Source organism: Solanum stenotomum, chromosome 11 (genome assembly GCF_019186545.1).
Source record: "Solanum stenotomum isolate F172 chromosome 11, ASM1918654v1, whole genome shotgun sequence".
Lineage (NCBI taxonomy): Eukaryota > Viridiplantae > Streptophyta > Magnoliopsida > Solanales > Solanaceae > Solanum > Solanum stenotomum.
In genome coordinates, this window is record NC_064292.1 from 6,511,742 (window position 1) to 6,530,920 (window position 19,179).

Sequence of the window (19,179 nt, forward strand, 5' to 3'; positions counted from 1 at the left end):
TAGAGATGGAAAAAACTGCAGACCATGAAGCCATAAAAGTAGTTTATATTCACAGATCACAACTTGCCACCCCAAACACAGTTTACCTAAGTTCAAGACAGCCTTTAAAATGGAGGTAAAACATATGCCTCCATTGACGATCTAGACCCAACAAAACTAAAGCTGCAACTCTACGGTAAGAATCCCATCACATCCAATGTATTTTACCTCAGGGTGAATTAAAATGCAATAAACTAGTTGTACATTGCATTTTCTATAGTAGCCAAGAGAATATACATTTACACAAAACTAACTACATTGACCGCGTTTAGGCATCATCAGTGTGGTTATCATTGTCATGGTCGCCTTCATAATACTCATCATCACGTTGGATATGCTTATCTTGGGTATGCTCTGTGAATTCAAGACAGGGTAACAGAAAGAAAGCAAAATCAGAGTTAGATCACTGTAGTTCCACATTTGAGCATGTTGTGTGCTTATTATAGTCAGATTTCTACTTACGATTCACACGCTCATCTGGATTTTGTTCATCTTCATCAAAATCAGGAATATAAAAGTCAGGTGGTACCTAAAAAAATATGAAAATTCTCAGACTCCCAAGTCACTATCTTCCCCAGATACACCTTACCTTCAGGCACCAATCACAATCATGGCTAGATGCATTAAATGCACTTCTAATGACAGTTACGACACATCGAAAATGCAGGTTGCTCTTTTTATGCATTGGAGAAGAATCTCACAATGGTAAATGTACTGAATGATTGTAGCATGTGTAGAAAGCTGAAACTGCATTTTACATACTTGTGTATTTTCAAAATCAACATAAAGCGTCAAAGAAGCAATCACTTAAAGGGGCAAAGCGCATCACAAGTGCAGTTCTTAAGCAATCCAAGTACATATAAACATATAACATAGCATGCAATTATGTACATATAGCTTGTATGTGTGTTCTTGATTACTTGGCAATAAAAACTCCAAAAGATGCACTTGACTTACCTCTTGCATCTGTACACTCGGAGCATGCTGGAGGCAACGGAGATTTTCCATCACTTGCATTTTTATGGTGCCAATGTATGATTTGCTATTCAGGTTCTCCTGTTCAATCAATGAAACAGGTGATTAGAGCAAGATCACGATGCCAATTTGTTATCATTTTTATTTGAAAATGCTTATTGAAACATGACATCACTGGATCAAGCAATCGGTCATCTTATGGATGTAAATATCAACAAAATTTTGAGGAAAAGGACTCCACACCTTGAGTGACTAAGATGATGACATGCAGGTAGGTAAAGCAAAGCAACAAAACGATTCAACTTACTATGTGTCCACCAGGAAGCTTCAGTGAATAATCAGGGGCAAAATATTTGATGTAATCATTGTCTGGTATTTCTGCAATTATTTATAAATTAATTGTGTGAAATAAAATTATTTCTAAAAAATTAAACCATTAAGCTCATTTAAATAACATCATATAAGCAGATAACTTGAACTTCTTACTAGAAAATGTGAACCATGAAGCAAACTTCAGATAACAACATTATAGCTGATCTTTTCTTTTTCCAACTTAAAATCGATTGTTTAAACAGCTCAAGAAGTTCAAAAGGAGGAGTCAAATTCCAAGAACTTCAGCTTCCATATAAACCTTGCAAAGTTATTATCTAGCCATGCCTTTGACCAAAATCACCTAATATTAACGTGAACGGTTGAAACTGACACATTTTCTATTTAGTTACCCACTTAGAATATCTTAATACCAACAACAAAAAAAGAGCAGTTACATACTACAAAATGGAAGAGGGAAGAGTAAATACAAAACTGTTGCACTTAGGCAACTGGGCCAGATACCAAAAACTCAAATACATCAAGCAACAGATCTATACTTAGAATCATGTTCAATCAATTAATATCCCAATGAACTATCCCTCAATCCCCCAAAACGGTTGGGCTCAGCTATATGACTAGCATCCAAATAAGGAGATGGAGTTTCACAATATAATACACCAAATTAACCTTCAACATCAAATTCGCTACAGTGAACATCAGTTCACCATCTAGCTCAACCTGGAAATAAAAATTCTTCTCTGCACTCTGTCAGTAATTTAATTCCCGTGTTCACAGCCAATTTAAGCTGTGAATGTTCTCTCCGAATCCAAACTATTCTAATACTACTCTGCTTATTAGTAATTTGTCTTTTAAGGCAACTTAAGAGTTCTCAGGTTCAAAAGAGAAGTTCTCGGGTTCTCTAAAACCAGAAATTCTCTAAATTGCATACTTATACCTACACATAAATCTTGAACCTGACCAAATGAACTCCTACCTAATATTGAACATAAAGCAACTGGAACAATAATAACCAGAACTTAAACCAAGGATATCAGTGCCATCCTGTTCTGCATAACCACTTAAGGGGTCATCTCCCTTATGCATTTGGATCCTGACTAAGCCACTGACAGTCTCGAGGCATTACAGAAACAAGCATAAGAGGCAGTGTGATAGCATTGCACAAAAATAAAAGCCTGCTCATCATACCATTAGGAAGCTCTGTGTCTAAAAGAACTCCGGTTTCCAGAGCCCAACAACGGGCGACATTCTCTTTTGTGTATCCCCCACCTCCAGTTACCTGTGAAAGGTCCCATGCAGTCAAACAGATGCAGATAACTTGTTATGAACCAGAAATGGAATTCGAATTGAGAAACACCCACCAGCAGAGGCAAATTAAATTTCTTCACAAACCTTACACATTCAGCATGTCCTGTAAGAATCATTCATTGAGAGAGAGATTAAAAATCACCAGAAGACAAACCAATGCATTCAATCTCCCAAAGAGCTGAATATTAGAGATTGAACGCAATCCTGAAAGTGTTTAAAATAAGAAACCAAATACAAGTAGAATAGCACCATCAATGGAGAGGTTGAAGCAGCCCAGACGGTCTCCAGCAAGCGAATCTGCCCCACATTGCAGAACTATTGCACCAGGTAAATATGTTTCAACAACCTTTGAAATAATCTATGAAATGACATGTTGCAAGTGAGATGCTTTAATAAATAATCAGAACCTAGTAAAACAAATATGACAGAAACTTTCTTTACAAACTTACTGTTTTGAAGAGTCTAGTGAAACTACCGTCATCTATTCCATCCTTGAGAGGCACATTTATGGAATAGAATCTTCCATCTCTTTCCCCTGTATCCTTCAGAATAAAACCACGGTAAGCATAGCTAGAGGTGTTCATAAGAGGGGCCTTCCCTAAATGCAAGGGGTAGGAGTTTCATCCTAGAGGATGAATTTACACTATCCAGAGCAAACATGAAATTCAGATGCTCTTGCGGTACAAATGTATTTCAATTTTTCCCTAGGCTGGGAGTAGCAAATAAAAAGCCAACAATGATTCCAAGTTATTGAAATCTTTGCCACAAATGACGCCGTACATGTGCTTTCTCAGGAAAACTCATGTTAGTTATTGGTTTAAGAATTTGGAATCGCACAGATACTTAAACGGTAAAACCTAAGTAGGTCAAAAGCCCCGTTTTTCTAAGCTTCCCTTCTTTAGCCCTTTATGATAGTACAAGGGGGTGGAATTCCACCCAAAAAGCAGTGCACAACCCAAGGAATTTATAATTACGGTAAGTTTGGCATGAATGATGACATAAAAGCTACATAACTTGAGAATGTTTTGATAATATAAATAGTGTTATTAGGGCCCGTTTATTAAACAATGTATAAGTTATTCATAGTTCGGTTATTTGTTTTTGTTGTTTTCATAAACTCTGCAATAGCTATACATTGTTTGGTTACTTATTTGATTTTCCTAAACAATAATACCCATATAACTTCTGCACACAGATCTATGTATTATTTTATGCAGGATAAAATGTGGAATAAGAATATAAGGAAATTAACAATACATGAATTAAAGCTACTAAATGGAAAAATAGCCCTTCATGAGCAAAGTAACCAAAATTTTATTTTGTTAAAAAATAAGAACATATTTAATATACACACACTATATAATTATTTTAATGCAAAAACCTAAACATTCGATAATAAACGATCTCTACCTGGCAATCTTTGTACTATAAACCCTGCATTACCATCCTTCATTACTATCATTACTAATACCTATATTACAATCCTTTGTATCACTAATTCATGTATTTATTTATTTTTGAGAACGGTAAAGTTGTATTCATGGGCAATGAGGGTATGCTGGCAACCAAACAAAAAATTCCAAGGCAAAGTAGTCATGATTACAAAGAGCCTAGGAAATCTACTAACTGATCTACTTCATATATACCCTCTTCTTTACACCAAAAATATAGAGTATTAATGCAGTTTTCTTTAACTTATTGGGTTTGTAATATTCTTAAAGCACCTATTGTTTCTTTCCTTCCAAATTGACTACCATATGCAAGATGGAACTAGATTCCACCATTTTTTCTGTGTTTTACTCCCCCCTCTTCTCATCCACTAATTCATGTATTACCTTACACTACAATCCCTGCATTGCTAATCCATACATAACTTGCTTCTAAACAAAACGACTCCTTAATGAGGAGGCAAAAGATCTTGCATACAAGATGTACACAAAGCTGCATATCTCAATTCTTGAGAAGTATCAATGTTTTCTCCGCTTTCAAACCTTGGATTAGTACTAAAGATATCAATAATTACTTTACATCCAAGAGGACAACCAATAATGTACAAACACACACACGACCTAATTTCCTTTTCAATTCTCATATTTTTTTTGACTCATTTCCTAAATGGCCGAGTTCTCAGAAATTTGAATAGCTTTTTCAAATTCTTTGCCTTGATATTAGATTCAAACGACAAGCTACCTTATATTTTACGGAAAAGGCTCATAAATACCCCTAACCTATGAGAAAAGGCTAATAAATACCCCTCTTCCACCTTTGGGTCTAAAAATACCCTTAAGGTTTATTTTTGGGCTCAAACATACCCCTCAACCTAACAGAAATATTAACTTTTAACTCTTTAAAAGCCAAGTGTCATTTTCTAATTGGTGCCATATTTTAATTCACAATAATTAAAATACACCCAAATTTTAAAATCTAAACCCATGACCGACCATTTTCACCCAAAAAATTAAACATACATTCTTTTTCTCCTCCCAAATCTATGTATCCAGGTTCTTCCGCTCGTAAGTTCTTCTTCCTCTTCCTTTTATTGTTTTTGTTTCTTAAAATTATCCAATACAACAATCAGCCCCTACACATAAACTTCTGCTTTTCAAAGTCCTAAATAAATCTCCATTGCATTCAGGTAGTTTCGTACTTATTCTTAGTCTTCTTATTTCTTCCAAATTTGTTTAGCAAAATCGCTGCATAAAGTTTGTTCTTTGGGCTAGAATGCCCAAAAGTTCTATAAATTCTCAAAGCTCAACAGTCACATAAATGTGATTGATGAACAATTTATGGCCAAAACTTCTATAAATGCTGGACGTAGATTTTACCAATGTCCCCATTTTGTTCTAAATTAATTTTTTTGCCAAGAAACTTAATAGTTTTTCAATTTTTCGAATTTGGTTACTGAAATTCTATATGAAATCTAATATATGTTTGGATGCTACCAGCAAGGAAAGCAATGATCTAAAGAAAATAATGACTGAAATAAAGAGGAGAAAAAGAATGTATGCTTAATTTTGTGGGTGAGAACAGGTTAGTCATGGGTTTGGATTTTAAAAATTGAGTGGGTTATAATTATTTGTGAATCAAAATGTGGCACAAATTAGAAAATGACATGTGGATTTTTAAAGAGTTAAAGTTGATATTTCTGTTAGGTTGAAGGGTATGTTTGAGCCCAAAAATAAACCTTAACGGTATTTTTAGACCCAAAGGTGGAAGAGGGGTATTTATGAGCCTTTTCTCATAGGTTGGGTATTTATGAGCCTTTTCCCTATATTTTGAAGCAACTACTCTGTTTGCCACTAAACCTTAACGGTATTTTTAGATCCAAAGGTGGAAGAGGGGTATTTATGAGCCTTTTCCCTATATTTTGAAGCAACTACTCGGTTTGCCACTTACTTCTTTGGCAACAAATTATTTCACCTTCTATTCTTGAAGGAAAACACAAGATATCAAAATCTACACACACACTAAGCATGTTATATTTTTAAAATTTTTTTGATGACATATTTTACTTTATAACATTGATGTCCTACGCACTTTGACATCTATCGAATACCTGATAACTTCCACCAATACAACTATCAATGCTTAGGCAGATGGAAATAAATCATCTATTGTCACCATTGTTGGGATTCGAACCTTTGTCCTCAAGGTTGTTACTCCAACTCTTTGACTACGAGCAACCTCCAAGGGCTTGATATAACATCCTTTTAGCTATTTCAAGTTTTGACATTTCAAAGATCTTCTCCGAAGTCTTAATCTCTAAACTTGTTAATCTCTTTCGGGATGGAAGAATTTTTTTTTATAGCAAAGATGTAGGAACCAATGTGCACGCTCGACCAATCTACTACATACCTAATACCTCCCCAACACATGTTGGGTATGGAGGGAGTGATCCTACACCTCTATATTGAATAAATAAGCTTCTTAGGTCTTAATCTCTATATATCCAAGAGGATTGTAGAATAAGGTACAATCACAATAATAAGTAGCACATAAAAGTCGATGAAATTCAAGTGAGCCCGTAAGAAATTCGCTCAAGTTAGGTTGTCGACGTAAAAAGAAAAATCTAGAGAAAAAAAGAAAGAAGAATAAACTGTCAATATAGAAGTACCTTCATATCACCAGTTCCAGGAAAGAACTTATCCCCATACTTGTGGAAACTAACGGTCATAACCCTGCAAAAAGATCTAATATTAGAAACTTAGAATTCCAGCCACTGTCTAATAATATTTTGAACTGCACCAATTTTGGTAAATATTTATCCCATTCCCCAGTTAAAACACATCACGAGGAAATGTGCACTTTCTACACCAAAAAGATTTATATAAGGCTTTAACAAGCACCTATCAGAGCATGAATGCACTTACTAAAATGCTAATGAATATATAGCATTTGACAAAAATGTCAAAGCTATAGAACATAGTAGCAGCAACAATCATATCAGACAAAAATGTTCCAACTATGCAGTACGCAAACAAATCAACTGGTTAGAAGCCAATTGTTTTGAAAAATTAAAGTATTCAACTGGTGCCAGGGTGGAAGCTTCATACTCGCAGCTACTGAATAAACTAGCAATTTAATAATCAAGTGAACATGTGACACTTTAATTATTCCTATGCGACACAGATTATATGAGGGTAATACAAGATGGTTCTGAGAGGTCCCATCTTCAGTATTACAAAGAACTTCAATACAGATGTCTTACTGGCAAAGTCGATCATCCAGGTTCTCGGAGTCTCACTCTAGACTCAATAGCTACTACTTTAAGCCTTCATATTGATTTAAGATTTATCCTCAGGTTTGATATTAGAGAAAGAAAAACAGAGAAGGAAAAACGAAAAATTGGAGAAAAACTACAGAAAATAATTCCACCTGTCAGTAAAATAAAAGGCCTCTTCTACACCATCACCGTGATGCACATCAATATCAATATAGAGCACCCGCGGATGATACTTTAGAAGCTCCAATATCCCCAGAACTAGGTCATTGATATAGCAAAATCCTGAAGCCGCACACTTCTTGGCATGATGCAATCCACCAGCCCAATTTATTGCAATATCACAAAGCTTATTATTCAATCTTCGTGCAGCATCTGCCACTAAATCTTTGTTAGCAAGTGAATTTGAGACTTCAACAGTAATAGCATGTTAACAAGGCCGATTTTACCTATTGTTCCACCAGCATATATTTGACAAAACTCGAATAAGTTGTCAAATACAGGGCAATCTTCTCCAAGATTATCTGATAAGTAAACAGATAAGCAATAGTTCAACATCACATTATCCAAACAAATCATCTAAAAAGACGTGATGCCAAAAAGCATACTCTTTGGAAAATATATGATATCGAAATAAGTTTCCATTTTGATCTTATAGTGAGTTGTTAACTACACCTATTCATCATACAAAAAAAAGTCGGAAAAAGACCAAACAACCAACACGGAGACAAAAAAATAGGAAGGAGTGAAACTAGAGACGGTACGAAATGTGATGGTGACTTGGTGTTACTCAGAATACATACGTGATGTTGGCAAACTGATATAGTTCATTAGGTACCAGAATAAGTAGAAGGGACTACTTTTGTACATTGTTGTAACTTGTAATATGTAGAACTCTCTTAGTGCTGCAAACAATGAAACTTATTTACCAATTAGAAGTAGTTGGGTTGGAGGTAATTGTTGTTCTATATGCTCCCCCCCTTTCAATCTCTAGAAATCCATTAAGACAGTTAAAATAGAGCACATGAAAACATTCATATAGGTGATCTAATCATGTTCGTACATTCTCTACTAGAGAACCTAATTTTTCAATATTCATTGAGACAAGTCTAAGTGGAGTAACATGAATACTGAGTATTTAACTAGCTTCAGATTTAGGTGTAGCTGTTGGTGGTGGTGGCATGCTTGTTTATTGAAGATGACAAGTACTAGTACAAGCTAGATTCATATGAATAAGTATGCAGCTCAAAGATGATATTTCAAAGGAAAGGAGATAAAATAAGACAAAGTTCAACACTTACATCTTGCCATTTCACTAGGGAACAAGTTCTGAGTTTCTGGGGTTATTCTGTTCAAGAATTCTACATAATCAGCAGAATGAAACTGCGCTAGCTCCACTGGATATGCTTTGTGAGGCCTCTACACAGTTCAATCAAAAAAGGTAAACCAAAAAAAGCAAAGTAAAAGAAAAAGAGTGAAGGGTCAAAAACACACTTAAAATATCTTGTTTTTCCGAGTTTCATATTTGAACTATCACCAACTATTTATCATTAGTACCTCAACTAGTAATTGTTCCCAAAACACACCCGATTGATAGTGATATTTCAGGTACGAAAAGGGACAGCTGATAGCTAAGTTGTGTTTAGATAAATAGTTGGCGATAATTCTCGTAGGAAACTCACACACCTCATAATTCAAGTATGAAACTTGAAAAAACAGGACACTATTAGGCCGTACCTCATAACTCAGGTATGAAACTCGAAAAATAGATATTTTTCAGTGTGTGTTTCACCATTAACTCATAAAAAACAGAAAACTTCACAAACACAAAAGAGAAAAGGAAAGAGTAACAAACATAAACTTCCATCTTGCTGTGAAGACCATAAGCTAGAACCAGATGATGAGTCATACACAACCTGTGCGGCTTCATTGGATGATTCGGACCAAAGTATACGCTTCCAACATCACCTGTAACATAAATTCAGCTTACATAAACAAAATAAACACTCGCATACAGAATGAACAGCACCTAGGGTTTGTGATTTCTCTAGTGTGAAGTGAAAAAGGAGAAAAAGAGAGAACTCTTACCGTCGTAGAAGTAGGAGATTTTGTCCTTGGACCTCATTGTAGAGGGAATAGCTATGCAGAGAAGAGACTACCGGAGTAGTTTACGGAACTTCGCCGGCGGGAGAGCTTTCCCGGCTTGCCGTCGGCGATTTGCTGTGAAATGAAACAATGGACAACTTCGTGGACTTATATGTATATCTTTGTAATTCCGAAAAAATGAAATAGGAAGATTTAATGGTCAAAAATACCCTCAATTTTTATTTTTTTCGGATTTTTTTCTTTAACTATTAGTGTTCTTTTCGTAAAGAATTATAGATAAATGTGTTTTTAACTATTATCTCAATAATAAATTGATTATATATTTGATCAATAAATGAATTGCATATTACATCCAGTTCCAGTAGTTGGAAAATAATTTAGAATTATAGTAAATGTTAAGGGCAAAAAAAGAAAATGGTAGTTTTTATATGAGAATTTATAGTTTTAATAAAGTCAACAAATAAAAGTGAATTATTGTTTGATCAATAATTGACTAATTAAATACTTAGAACTATTTTGAAGTACATATTTGTTTACCGAGGTTGGTTATGGTGGATATGAGAAAAGGTAGACGTAGGCTGAACAAGTACATAGGAGTGTGATTAGATAAGAGATGACATACATGCAACTTTCTGAGGACATGACCTTAAATTTCTGATATCAATATTGCCATTAATACTCTTCTACTATCTTATTCTAAACTTTTGTTATTACATGTTTCCTTTATTTTAATTATTATTGTATTATTTGTTGTTGCTATTGTTTTCTTTCTCCTTTATTTTAACATGTCATCTTTACTACTGTATTTCATTCCCATACTTATTTTCTTGTATGTTTTACCTGAGTCGACAGTCTATCAAAAACAGTAGACCTTCACACAAGTTTTGACAAAGAGGGGGAACATAGTTCCACTCTGTTTTCATTGTTAAACAGTAACATTTCATCAAAAATTAGAGCAAAGTGTCAAATTGTGGCAGTTAATAGATGGAAAAAAAAACTGATTATTAGCTTTAGAACATCAAACTTTTCAATGTGCAGGCTGCATTGTCTGCTGCATCTAACCAATTATTAGCTTCAGAACATCAAAAATTTCAATGTGAATAACTCAAAAATTCTCTTTTGTGCTCGAGTTTCCTAGGAATGATCGCGCAGAAGTCAGCATTTTATTGCTTCTTGCCAATGCCATGAGACATATTGTAGATCCCCCTGGCCTGAAACATCATCCAAGAACGGATTACAGTTGATTCTAGGAAACAAAGAAATGACTCGGACTATTTAATATGATAGAAACTTACAATCATGAAGGTAGCTGTAGTTGCCAAAGCAAGTGGAATGGCAACTGAGGTAATCTTGTCTACGGGACCTTTCAGGTGTGTATACTTGTGAACACTCTGGAAATACTTTTGTTTCGCAGCAAGCTTTTCTTGGGGATAGAAGGGTGTTTCTGACATCCTGCATAATTCATTAACTTGTCAACGCAGAATCTCACGACAAATAAAATATCATGGGTGTTAAACTAGGATGGTAAATAAATATAGAAGAGGTTCTTTAGCATGCATCCTTTTCACTTTGTTAGAAGTGTAATCTGTGTGATTTCCTTGTCTTATTTACCACTTCAGAGACATACGTTGATCTTTCATCACTTTTGTGGCACACAAGGAGAGAGGGAAGAGAAGAAGTGAAAAACAAGTGTTCCTCTAATGCAAGAAAGATGTCAATCGAACACATATCCGAAAAGAAGATGGCAAAGACTCAAGACTAATTAATGCAAGCAAGATGTCAATCAAACACATATTCGGAAAGAAGATGGCCAAGACTCAAGACTACGACCAATCAATCAGAAAGTAGAAAATGAACCATATGCCTATTGTTAGAAGGTACTAGTAAAAGACCTTCCATATTAATAATGCTAATCGGGATGGTCGGATGGATATTACCAAAATAAATAAAAATTCAACAGTACACTGAGAAACAATGATAGTCTGACTCTTCTTCCCCAACCCCACCCGCTTTTCCTTTTATGGTTAAAAAGTTTTCGTATTAAGAAATGTCATGAAGGTAATGCTTGTCCAGTACAATACGTCCAGAGATTAAAAAAACCATTCAAAAGAAAGAAGAGAAACAAACATAGATAGAATAAGCTAACCATAACTTCACACAAAGATAGATCGACTTAGGTGCAATTTGCACACAAGTGTAGGCTCTATAAACTATTGTAAGCTCCATCTTTGCATCAGATAGGTTTAAGTATCAACAGATCAACAAAAGAAAAATTACAACAGCAAAAAATGGATACATCCTGCATCTTGAAACATGTCTCACAAATATCCAATATACTGACATTATTTACCAAGCTTGCTGATAATATTTAGGCCAACAATTAGAGTGCCTAATAATATTTTACATGCTGATAATTGCCGAAAGATAATGTTAAGCAGCATTTATTTTTCTAGATAAAGAAAAAGGGGAATTGTAGAAGGAGAATGGAAAAGGAAACGGCTTTTATCAAGACACACTCAGATGATTTCAGATCTGTGTTCACCAGCATTTCTCCTAGCACATGGTTTCAATATCTAACAGGCATTAGAACTGTAAGCATTTCGAGCACACTAGGTGTCCAATTCTTATTAAAAAACGCCACAGGTCCAATTATCATCTCTAACAAATGTAAGATCCTCAGGAGCTCCAACAGCCACACATACATCATAGACATACTTCACATAAATGAAGCTTGATGTCTTCCACTACCATGTCCAAAATATCTAATCCTTGAGAACCAATTTAGCTCCATTAACATGTGCTTTTAGGCATCAAGTGGCAGTGCAAATCACTTGCTAGTTGCTAACAGAAAAAGAAATACAATTTCCCTTCATTGGCATTGATAATCAGATAGGAATTCTCTTGTTGGAGTGCCTTAGCTAGCCAACGCGACATTCCACTGTCAGAAGCCCCAACCCCCACACACAAAAAAAAGAACTTCCTATCAAGGAACCTTTTTTCCATTGTCATTGTTAACGAAGAACTAAGACATCCCTGAATATCAAATACCAACATTATAGCAGCCAAGGGTAACACCTAGTGGTCAATGAATTGGGTTGGCAAACATTAGGTCTCAAGCGATTTCTTCCTATCTGTTCAAGCCTTGATTGACAGAATCACCTACCTCTACTTGTGCAAGGTAGCCAGGGGCGGAACTAGAGGGAATTCACCCAAACCCCCCTTGTCAAAAAGTTACTTTGTATATACATGATAGATTTTCTACATTCACGTACATATATAAATTGTGAATCCCCTAAAACAACATACAAATCCAAAACGAAATCAAAAACCACAAGATCCCATCTATCATATCAATCAAATAGATCAAATCAAACATACCCATCAATCAAAACAAAGCCACACATACAAAAATGGAGAAAACAAGATCTAATCAATCAATCATGTAAATAACAAAAAATTGAATCAAAGAACAATAAAGGGTCAGAAAAAATCAAATTCAAATAGAGAAATGAACTTACTTGGAAAGTTAGAGAGAAATTCGATGAAAAGCAACAAGTCAGGGAGAAAAATAGACGCAAAGGGAAATCAAATTTGTTGAGTTGAGGCTTCAAGATTGTTACTTCCTATTTTACTGCCACTCAATTAGACATTGTGGGACTAAAATAATCTCGAAACTAACTAATATTTCTATTTAAAAATATAGAATAGAATAATTTTTGAGTTAAATTATATTTATTATTAGGTATAATATAAAATAATCTCACATGATATTTGAAGTAGATATTCATTATCTACAATAAAACTTGTTGGGAAAATTATGCAAAATAACATAGCTGTTTAAGAAAATTGTAATTTGTGGTTACAGTTTTCTCAATTTTTGTTATTTGCTTGATTTGTATAATTCGATCCATAATTTTGTATATGCTTACCCTAGCTATTTATCTACAATTTATAAAAAAAATCATAATAAATTATCATGTTTGTATATTGGCAAGCGAAATATACAAATGGAATTTTGAAAATTACCTTAATATATAAATACAAAATTTGTATATACTTACCCTATTTGTATATTCACAAATGAAATATACAAACTGCAATCTCTATAGCAAACGAAACTATAGCTATGGAGCGTAATTATCAAAACTATAACTATATAGTCTTATTATGTTTTCTATTTATGAAATTTTCTCAAACTTGTTTAATTTGTGTTTGTATTGTGTAGGGCGCATTCGGAGAAAGGGGTCTTGTAAAAAATTTGGTGTGAGGGACCATGAGGGGAAACACTCGATAAATTTCTTATTTCATATTTAGGACTCCAAATCGACATCTCTAATTAAGAAAGAAAGCAATCTTATTTATTACATCACATTCTTTGATGGTGAAAGTAAACGTTAAAAATGTTAGTGTTTACAACTTTCTATAAACAAACTCATGAGTTTTTAGATTAACGTTTGGAAATTGGATTAGTTTGATCAATTGAGAATGAGAATTAATTTCAGCTTATCAATATTAATAAGTAATTAATTAACGGTTTTAACAAATATCGAAAACAACTTCATTAATTTATAAAGATTAGCGTAAGATTTGTGAATATTCCACTCTTTATTATTATTGAATTCATTATTTTTTTTCATTTCTCAAGTTTACACTTTACCCTATAATTTTAAATTAGTTGGTAACCTTTTTTTTTTCTTTGGGGATCCCAAAAGGTAAAGAAAAAAGATCAGGTACTCAATTGTCTGTTATAATAAAAAATAGGGAGTATTCTACAATTATGACAACTTAAGGGGATATATATGTAATTTGTTCCTATATTTTCTCTTTCGTCGCCGAACACAGAAAACGGAGAAGCATACTTCCCGCAGTTGTAGCAGTAGCTTGCCGGAGACGGCGATCGGAGATACTTCCGTTCATAACCGAAGGTAAGTAAACACCTTCTCTACTTTTGAACATCTTCTATGTTCACAAGAATGTTTCGGTTACTCTATGATTCTTTTTCTGGATTTTTGTGCAATGATAATTTCAATGATGATCCTTGTAATTATGCTTCATTGAACCGGTTATCTATAGGAAACAACCTCTCTAAATCGTAAACATAGGAGTAAGGTTTGCGTATATTTTGCCCTTCACAGTCTCTACTTGTGAGATTATATTGAATATGCTAGTTTATAATATCTCTTGTGGACGAGAGTCTATTGGAAACAACCTCTCTACCTCAAGGTCGGCGTACACTCTACCTTGTCGGACTCCACTGGGTATGTTGTTGTTGTTATAATTTTCATGGTGATGTGGAACAAAACTTAATTGAACATGGATAGTGGTGGAACTAGGAATTTATACAAGAGGATTCAAAAGTAGTAGCGATTATTGAACTCTTTTTTCACCTCAATAAAATTATCTTATGACTAGGGGATTCAACTGTTTTAATAACAACAATAACATCATACCAACCCAGTGTAATTGTAATTCCACAAGTGGGGTTTGGGGAGGATAATGTGTACGCACACCTTATCCCTACCGTGTGAGGTAGATGGATGGCATGAAATCGAACTGATTCTCGGAAATAGACACATTCCTCCTCACCCTCATCTCCACCACCCTCTCTCAAACCTTCATAGTGTGGCTTAATAACTTGATACCCCTATGGTTGTTGCAATTCTGAAAAAATCCACTGTTTTTATAGAACTGAAAAATTTGTTTTTAGCTCTGTTTGCATAGTCTAGTTTTTACATGAAATGGTCAATGCTCATAGTAGGTATAGAAATATAGACAGACAGGAGATTATTGAGGAAACTGTGGAAGATTTAGAAGAGATATAAGAGTGATCTTTAGAATTCTATGAGAGACTATTGTAGGAAAATGGAGCATGCGGAACCAGATTGATAGGATGATGATCTGATATCCTTAACACCAGAGTAGAAATAATGTTACAAAATTCCTTGGAGAAAAAAAGAATCTATTTTTGGTAGAGAAAGTGAAGGCAGTTGTAATAAGCAATGTTCATGATAAGGCCCTTCGTCATTATTTCAGAGATGCCGGGGAATGTTGGAAATTTTTTGAAGGGAACATTTGGGGAAAGTTTAGTGCCGCCTTCATTGCTGTAATAACAAAGAACAGGGACAATTGAATTGAAAGATCTCTGTCTAATTAGCCTTTAGTTAAGAGGATATAATCCTTCCCTGCTTGTTAGCAGATGATAGCCAAAATGCCTGTTCTATTTCTATTGGTGATGGGGTCTCTCATCTTGGTGATAATAAGGACAGTGAAATATGAGTGGATAAAAGGTTTTAGGATTGGTAAGTAAATAGAAACATAGTGGAAGTATTTCCCTGCTTGTTAGCAGATGATGCACACTTTGTGTGGTGCTAAAGCAGTGATAGTTGAATATTTAAGATAATAATGTCCCCAGCTGCTGTTGCTATTGCTGGGTATCACATTAACTTGACCAAGAGTAGCATATTTTTGGTGATTGCTAGAAATTTAGTAGATGAGCTGGCAAGTACACATATAGGGGAATGGGGACTATAGTGGCCCGCCAGATTGGCCGGATGTTATCAAATGGTGTGGAACTAAAACCTTGAAAGAAGTAGTATCTTTCTTTTGGAGGAAGGGTGACATTGATAAATAGTGTATTAGATATTTCGGCTATTCAAATTCTTACCAAAGTTGAGAAACAACTGGACTGCTTGAGATGTAAAGGGATGCTGTGAAAGAAAGAAGGTATATTTGATCAAATGGTCCACGCTGACAGTTGACTAAAGCAAAACTAGTGGAGGATTAGTAGTGAAGAACCTAAGGCTTCATAATACGAGCCTTTTTTCCAAATGGCTGTGGTAGTTCTGCAGAAAAGGAAGAGCTATGGAAGGAGTTGGTAAAAGAAAAATATGATGGGGATAGACATTAGATACAAAGCTCGACATGCTCGTCATGGTGGCTGTATGCAATAGAGTAGGAACCTATGATGAGTTTTCAGAAGTAATCAACTGAAGCTGCATGTGGTAAAAGATACAATATTGGTAGGATTAGGACAAGGCGCTGGATAACTGCAGATCGAGGGAGGTGTGAGGTTATCTTGCCCCTTGACCAACTGCCTGAATGATGATACTGGAACTTATAGTATAGAAGAAATCTGGAGGATCGAAATATGGAAACTGTTAGCTGTCTGATTTTCAGACCGGGCAGGATCCTACTCAAGAGTACCAGATCCAATGCCAGCATGAAGGATGAAAATCTCTCAGTTAAGGCTTTTTATGAATGGTTTTAAGCAGAGTATGCTGGGATATTGGCCATTTGCCATGGAAAATGATTTGGAAAGCAAATGCTGCTGGCTAAAGTTTCTGTTTTGAATAAATTGCCTTACACGAGGAATGTCTAAGACATCAATTTCAAAAAAAATGAGGAATGTCTAAGACAGGACAACTTGCCAAAGTGAGGGATTAGTCTGTGCGATAGATGCTTTTTACTTGGTGTGACTAAGATAAATCCTTACTTGGTTAAATGAAAAAAACAAATAGGGTTCGGGTGAAGTGTGGATGCGTTAAGCAGCTTGGGGTTGGTTTTGGGACTATATGGATGAAGCGTGGATGCACTAAGCAGCTTTGGGTGGGGTGGGGTGGGGGGTAGAGGTTTAAGAAGAGACAGAGAATGCTTTGGAATATGATTTCTTTGTCTATGTTTTGGGCAGTCCGGAATGGAAGGAAGCAGAGATGTTTCAGGATAAAACCTTAATACTTACTGGGAACTTTCAAATTCTTAAAGAATTTGTACTTTTGTAGTAATAGATGATTCTGTCAATATGGTGGAAGTCATAGACTCCCCTGCACTCTTACAGGGAATGATTCTTCACTCATTTCATACTGACGTAGCACCTTCTTGGTGCTGCTTATTGACGATAAAGAAACTTAATTTACCTATAAAAAATGTGTTTTATGTTTTTGGTATATAAATTATAGGGGTGTTGCTACTTTTCTCTTCATGTTGTCTTACAGATGAAGTCTCTTCATTTTTTTATTTGCAGCTGAAAAATGCCTAGAGTTAAGACAAACCGTATAAAATACCCTGAGGGTTGGGAGCTGATTGAGCCTACCTTAGCTGAACTGGATGCTAAAATGAGAGAAGGTAAGCAATTTGATTCTACTTGGAATTCAGCAATCTCATTGTCTATTTTTGTGATTGAAATTTCCAGACCATTAACTTCTGTTTTTTTGGGTTTTGGTAGCTGGCAATGACTCTAATGATGGTAAAAGAAAGTGTGAAGCACTCTGGCCCATATTCAAGGTTGCACATCAGAGGAGCAGATATGTATATGACCTTTACTATGGAAGGAATGAAATATCTAAAGAGCTGTACGAATTCTGTTTGGAACAAGGTTATGCAGATCGCAACCTGATTGCAAAGTGGAAAAAGGTAATTGAAGGCAACTTCCTTTAGAACTTATAAAATCTGTCTGTTCTAGTTAACCGCCCAGCCTCCTGCTCATCTAAAGTCAAAATGAAAAAAAGAAGTAAAGAGGGTGAAAATTTGCAATAGCTGCAGTTTTCTCTCTTTACTTCTTTGGGATGCGTACAAAACCCCTTCATCTTTTTAGTTCTTTTTGACAATTAGCCCATCACAAGAGAAAGGCTTATTTTATTTCAGAAACTTGAAGCTTACCAAGATTTAGCATGTTTTGCCTCTGGATACATATTCATAGGCATTCTAGGAAAATGATTCTTCTTCTTTTTCTTGAAGAGTGAGACATAAGTTTTTTAAAATACCTGCACTCTTCTATTGAACTGCATTTTTGACCCTTTGCTTCTTATCACCCATCAGATATTTTCTCGCTGAGATGGTAAACAAACGTTTTCATGCTTACAGCTTATTTACAGGCATTAAAAGCCTTCTTACCGGCCTTTGTATTTGGTCACTCATATTTAACTCTTTCCTTTTTCCTGGGACTCAACTTGCAGCCTGGATACGAGCGTCTCTGCTGCTTGCACTGCATACAGCCCCGGGATCACAACTTTGCGACTACTTGTGCGTGTCGTGTCCCCAAGCACCTTAGGGAAGCTGCTGTAATAGAGTGTGTACATTGTGGATGTCAAGGTTGTGCAAGTGGTGACTAATTTGCTTTTCCAATAGCTGTATGTTATGAGATCAGATGTTCTTTCTGGCTTTTCAAAGCATTAGAAACCTGTCTGTAGTGGCCAAGGATAGTGATGGATTATTCCGTCTTTAGCCTTTTATCCTACTTGACTTTCAGACTATTTTTTTTTTGTTTTTCACCCGGTGTCTCATACTCCCATTCAGACTCCGACTAATCCAAATTTGTGCTTCATAAATCGTTGTCTCACAGGATTTTTTGATACTCAATATTCAAACTCAAAATCTCTGATTAAGAATGAGAGGATTCTATCTATCCCACTACAGCCCTTGTTGGTGCTTGATTTAACGAGCTGACAATGGAATTAATTCATGACAAGTAAAAGTAAACAGATGTTCTTTAGTTATACGACACAAATTTGTATGGTCATTTTTATAATACGTAGTGATAGTTATATTAGCACTGCAAAAAACGAGCATCGCGACTATTGTACTCTGTGTCTAAACAGTTGTACCTTTGGTCTACCATGATTATTGCTCTAAAATACTTAAAGTTAAGTAGAAGTACACTATGTAGGATGTGTTTAGTGGGTGTTTTCCCAACTAATTAACTTTAT

At 35.2% G+C, this 19,179-nt stretch overlaps 3 protein-coding genes across 3 annotated transcripts in view; 1 reads left to right on the plus strand and 2 right to left on the minus strand.

The window, feature by feature from the left end:
* Positions 1 to 27: 27 nt before the first annotated feature.
* LOC125843555 (histone deacetylase 9) lies at positions 28 to 9,638 on the minus strand. The gene is made up of 14 exons (XM_049522677.1): positions 9,461 to 9,638; positions 9,228 to 9,340; positions 8,674 to 8,791; positions 7,822 to 7,896; positions 7,528 to 7,747; positions 6,767 to 6,830; positions 3,102 to 3,194; positions 2,902 to 3,010; positions 2,706 to 2,755; positions 2,533 to 2,623; positions 1,322 to 1,392; positions 997 to 1,095; positions 502 to 568; positions 28 to 393 (listed from the first exon to the last, which is right to left on the minus strand). The coding sequence occupies exons 1-14, from the start codon at positions 9,495 to 9,497 to the stop codon at positions 308 to 310; spliced, it is 1,293 nt and encodes a 430-aa protein (XP_049378634.1). The 5' UTR covers positions 9,498 to 9,638; the 3' UTR covers positions 28 to 307.
* Positions 9,639 to 10,459: 821 nt separating this feature from the next.
* LOC125843569 (uncharacterized) overlaps positions 10,460 to 19,179 on the minus strand; it is a 224,888-nt gene continuing 216,168 nt past the window's right edge. Inside the window, exons 2-4 of the mRNA XM_049522695.1 lie at positions 12,997 to 13,028; positions 10,774 to 10,930; positions 10,460 to 10,689 (exon numbers count right to left, since the gene is read on the minus strand). Coding sequence (XP_049378652.1) covers positions 10,642 to 10,689; positions 10,774 to 10,929 — 204 coding nt within the window. The 5' untranslated portion in view covers position 10,930; positions 12,997 to 13,028 and the 3' untranslated portion in view covers positions 10,460 to 10,641. The remainder of the gene's footprint in view (positions 10,690 to 10,773; positions 10,931 to 12,996; positions 13,029 to 19,179) is intronic.
* LOC125843565 (protein BUD31 homolog 1-like) lies at positions 14,256 to 18,724 on the plus strand. The gene is made up of 4 exons (XM_049522691.1): positions 14,256 to 14,403; positions 17,499 to 17,599; positions 17,700 to 17,887; positions 18,430 to 18,724. The coding sequence occupies exons 2-4, from the start codon at positions 17,506 to 17,508 to the stop codon at positions 18,583 to 18,585; spliced, it is 438 nt and encodes a 145-aa protein (XP_049378648.1). The 5' UTR covers positions 14,256 to 14,403; positions 17,499 to 17,505; the 3' UTR covers positions 18,586 to 18,724.